The sequence below is a fragment of the Emydura macquarii genome, unplaced genomic scaffold (assembly GCF_026122565.2).
Source record: "Emydura macquarii macquarii isolate MOO-44397 ecotype Brisbane River unplaced genomic scaffold, CSIRO-AGI_Emac_v2 contig_3251, whole genome shotgun sequence".
Lineage (NCBI taxonomy): Eukaryota > Metazoa > Chordata > Testudines > Chelidae > Emydura > Emydura macquarii.
In genome coordinates, this window is record NW_027133388.1 from 46,648 (window position 1) to 50,711 (window position 4,064).

Consider the following 4,064-nt stretch of genomic DNA (forward strand, 5'->3'; position numbering starts at 1 on the left):
CTTAGGGGAGGGGCTGGTGTCACTTTGTGCTGGTGGCTGCCGGTCTGTGGCCAGCTTATGTCTGATGATGAACTTGGTGAGGTTGGGTGGTTGTTTGAAGAACAGAAAAAGAGGGTAGGGAAAGCTCTCCTTCAGCTTGTGTCCCCAGTGAGTACAGGTGGTAACTGTTTAATGATACTTCAATTCACAAATCTGCTAGAGAGCAAAAGTCCTGGATTCAATAAAGACACCGGAAGCTCCCCAGCCCAGCCTCTGCCCAGATGGGGGGGCACAAGCCCTGCTGTCTCTAACGCAGCCCCCAGCACCCCGATCCCCTTCCTGGGCAGCACTTGAAGGGCCATAGTCCCTGGCATCCCCAAGAGCCACAAGCGGTGGGTGAGGGGATCTTGGAGGAGGGGGTTAAGTGGAATTGTTTCCTGGGGTGGAGTGAGGGCAGGGCTCCAGGGGAAGGGTGGAGCAGGGATAGGGGCCACGGTACAAGCACCGGTCTCACTCTAGGTACTAGAACAGCTGTACTATTTCAGGACTGCCCACATACGCTGTGGTTTGCCTCATTGCACCACATGATGAACTCCCATTCTACACATTTTATTGTAACATACAGTAAATGCGCACAAAATCGTTTGCAAATGCTCATGGAAGTCACAGTCTTACTCAGAGCTTTTCTCAGGACCTCCTTGACCTCCTTGTTTCTCAGGCTGTAGATCAGGGGATTGACCATGGGCGTCAGCACGGTGTAGAAGACGGAGAACACTTTGTTCAGGTCGCGCAGTGCAGCTGTGTCTGGGAGCATGTAGACAATGATCAGGGTCCCATAGAAAACTGTCACCACGATGAGGTGAGAGGAGCAGGTAGAAAAGGCCTTTTTCCTCCCGGTGCTGGAAGGGATTCTCAGGATGGCGTTGATGATACACATGTAAGATGTGAGGGTTAAAACAAAAGGGGGAAGAACAAATATGCAGGAGATGAGGAAGACCACAAGAACCATCCGGCTGGTGTCACTGCAAGACAGTTTTATTAATGGGATATAATCACAAAAGAAATGGTCAATTTCATTGGACCCACAGAAAATCTGCTGTGACACCCAACATGCTGGGATGGTTGCAGCTGCAAAGCCACTGAGCCAAGATCCAACCGCTAGCTGGAGGGAAAAGCCACTGTTCATACGGGCTGCATAATGCAGTGGTTTGCATATGGCTAAATACCGATCATAAGACATCGCTGTTAAGAGACAGCACTCTGTACATAACAGAGAACTAAACATATAAAATTGTATGAGGCAACCAGCAAATGAAATGGTCTTGTCCCCACTCAGGAGACTGGCCAGCAGCTGGGGCAGGATGGCGGAGGTGTAGCAGGCCTCCAAGCAGGACAGGTTCCCCAGGAAGAAGTGCATGGGAGTGTGAAGATGCTGATCAGTCACACCTATCACCACGATGGCCGTGTTCCCAGCCATGGTCACAACGTATATCACTAGAAACAGCAGGAACAGAAGAATTTGCAGTTCATGGAAATTCCCAAAGCTCAGGAGGATAAATCCCATGATTGACGTTTGATTTCCCCGTTCTGGGTCTGCCATGGGTTCTACTGAGAAAAATATTTCATTTTAAAAAAGCAGTAACAAGAACAACCTGTGAAATACGATATAAAACAGATTCATTTTATTTTCTGGTCTCACCTTATTTTTGTTGTTTAGTTCTGGTTTTGGAGGCAATATAATAGGTGTCACAGAAATTTGGTGGGGCAATGATAATCAATGGCACACAGTAATAAGAGGGCAGAAAATATATAGGAATGGCCAAGCAGGTGTCAGGGATGGGGGTGTAGCATTATATGTCAGAGAGTCAAATGGAGTACAACTCTTCAATGAATCAAACTGTACCATAGACTCTCTGCGGAGATGGAGTTCCTGCAAGATTCCATCAACATCTTTATTAATGATCTGGAGGATGGGGTAGATTGTACCCTCAGCAAGTTTGCGGATGACACTAAGCTGGGGGGAGTGGTAGATACCCTGGAGGGTAGGGATAGGATACAGAGTGACCTAAACAAACTGGAGGATTGGGCCAAAAGAAACCTAATGAGGTTCAACAAGGACAAGTGCAGAGTCCTCCACTTAGGAAGGAAGAATCCCATGCACAGCTATAGACTGGGGACCGACGAGCTGGGCAGCAGCTCTGCAGAAAAGGACCTGGGGGTAACGGTGGATAAAAAGCTGGATATGAGTCAGCAGTGTGCCCTGGTTGTCAAGAAGGCTAATGGCATATTGGGCTGCATTAGGAGGGGCAATGCCAGCAGGTCACAGGAAGTGATTATTCCCCTCTATTCGGCATTGGTGAGGCCACATTTAGAATATTGTGTCCAGTTTTGGGCCCCCCACTACAAAAAGGATGTGGACAAGTTAGAGAGAGTGCAGCGGAGGGCAACCAAAATGAGTAGGGGGCTGGAGCACAGGACTTATGAGGAGAGGCTGAGGGAACGAGGCTTGTTTAGTCTGCAAAAGAGAAGAATGAGGGGGGATTTGATAGCAGCCTTTAACTACCTGAAAGGGGGTTCCAGGGAGGATGGGGCTAGGCTGTTCTCAGTGGTGGCAGATGACAGAACAAGGAGCAACGGTCTCAAGTTGCAGGGCGGGAGGTCTAGGTTGGACATTAGGAAAAAGTTTTTTACTAGGAGGGTGGTGAAGCACTGGAATGGGTTACCTAGGGAGGTGGTGGAATCTCCATCCTTAGAGGTTTTTAAGCTGAGGCTTGACAAAGCCCTGGTTGGGATGATATAACTGAGGTTAGTCCTGCTTTGAGCATGGGGTTGGACTAGATGACCTCCTGAGGTCCCTTCCAACTCTAATATTCTATGATTTTATGATTCCATGCTTGAATAATAAGAATATAGGAGAAGGAATATACTACCAACCCTCTGACCAGGGTTGTGATGGTGATTGTGAAAGGCTCAGGGAGTTTAGAGAGGCTAAAAAACCAGAAAACCCAATAAAAATGGGGGATTTCAACCATCCCCATTTTGACTGGATACATGGCAGTTCAGGTATTGTGTTGTATGTAAGATATGGGAGGTAATTCTTCTGCTCAACTGAGCACTGGTGAGGCCTCAACTGCAGGATTGCATCCAGTTTTGGGACTCAAACAATAAGAAAAGTATGGACAAATTGAAGAGATAGTTCAGCAGAGAGCAACAAAAGTGATAAAAGGTTTAGAAAACCTGCCCTGTGAGGAAAGGTGGAAAGAATTGGACATGTTTAATCTAGAGACGAGAAAATTGATGGGGGACCTGATAACAGTCTTCAAACATATAAAAAAGGGGACAGTGATCAATTATTGTCCATGTCCACTGAGGGTTGCAGAAGAAGGAATCATATTAATCTGCAATAAAAGAGATTTAGGTATAAAAAAAAGAGTTTTGAACTCTAATGAAATCCAGTTCAGCACAGGGACAGGTTACCCAGGCAGGTTGTGTAATTCTCCTTAACTGAATGTTTTTAAGAGAGCTTAAATAAAACACGTGTCAGCGATGGTCTAGACAGTCAGCATGGCAGGATGGAATAGATCAATAGCTCTCAATATTTGCAGAAAACTGTACCCCTTTCAGGAGTCTGATTTGTCCTGCGTACCCCCAAGTTTCACCTCACTTAAAAACTACTTCCTTACAAAATCAGACATAAAAATAGAAAAGTGTCACAGACACTATTACTGAGAAATTGCTCACTTTCTCATTTTCACCATATACTTCTAAAATAAATCAATTGGAATATAAATATTGTACTTACATTTCAGTGTCTAGTATATAGAGCAGTACAAAGAAGGCATTGTCTGTATGAAATTTTAGTTTGTACTGACTTCGCTAGTGCTTTTTATGTAGCCTAGTTGTAAAATTAGATAAATATTTGGATGAGGTAATGTACCCCCTGAAAGACCTTTGTGTACCCCCAGGGGTATAAGTACCCCTGGTTGAGAACCACTGGAAAGATGACCTCTCAAGGTCCATTCCAGCTCTTCTTTACTATGATTTATTATTCCATTTCCTTGTTCCACTCATAACTGAAATTTTCA

The 4,064-nt window shown here is 45.4% G+C and overlaps 1 protein-coding gene across 1 annotated transcript; it reads right to left on the reverse strand.

The window, feature by feature from the left end:
- Nucleotides 1-520: 520 nt before the first annotated feature.
- LOC137142833 (olfactory receptor 6F1-like) lies at nt 521-1,579 on the reverse strand. The gene has a single exon (XM_067532298.1). It carries the CDS (start codon nt 1,577-1,579, stop codon nt 521-523), a length of 1,059 nt encoding a protein of 352 aa, XP_067388399.1.
- Nucleotides 1,580-4,064: the final 2,485 nt, after the last annotated feature.

Bases quoted from the DNA above. Each gene is read 5' to 3' on its own strand.
- LOC137142833 (XM_067532298.1), bottom strand. From the start codon at position 1,579: ATGGCAGACCCAGAACGGGGAAATCAAACGTCAATCATGGGATTTATC.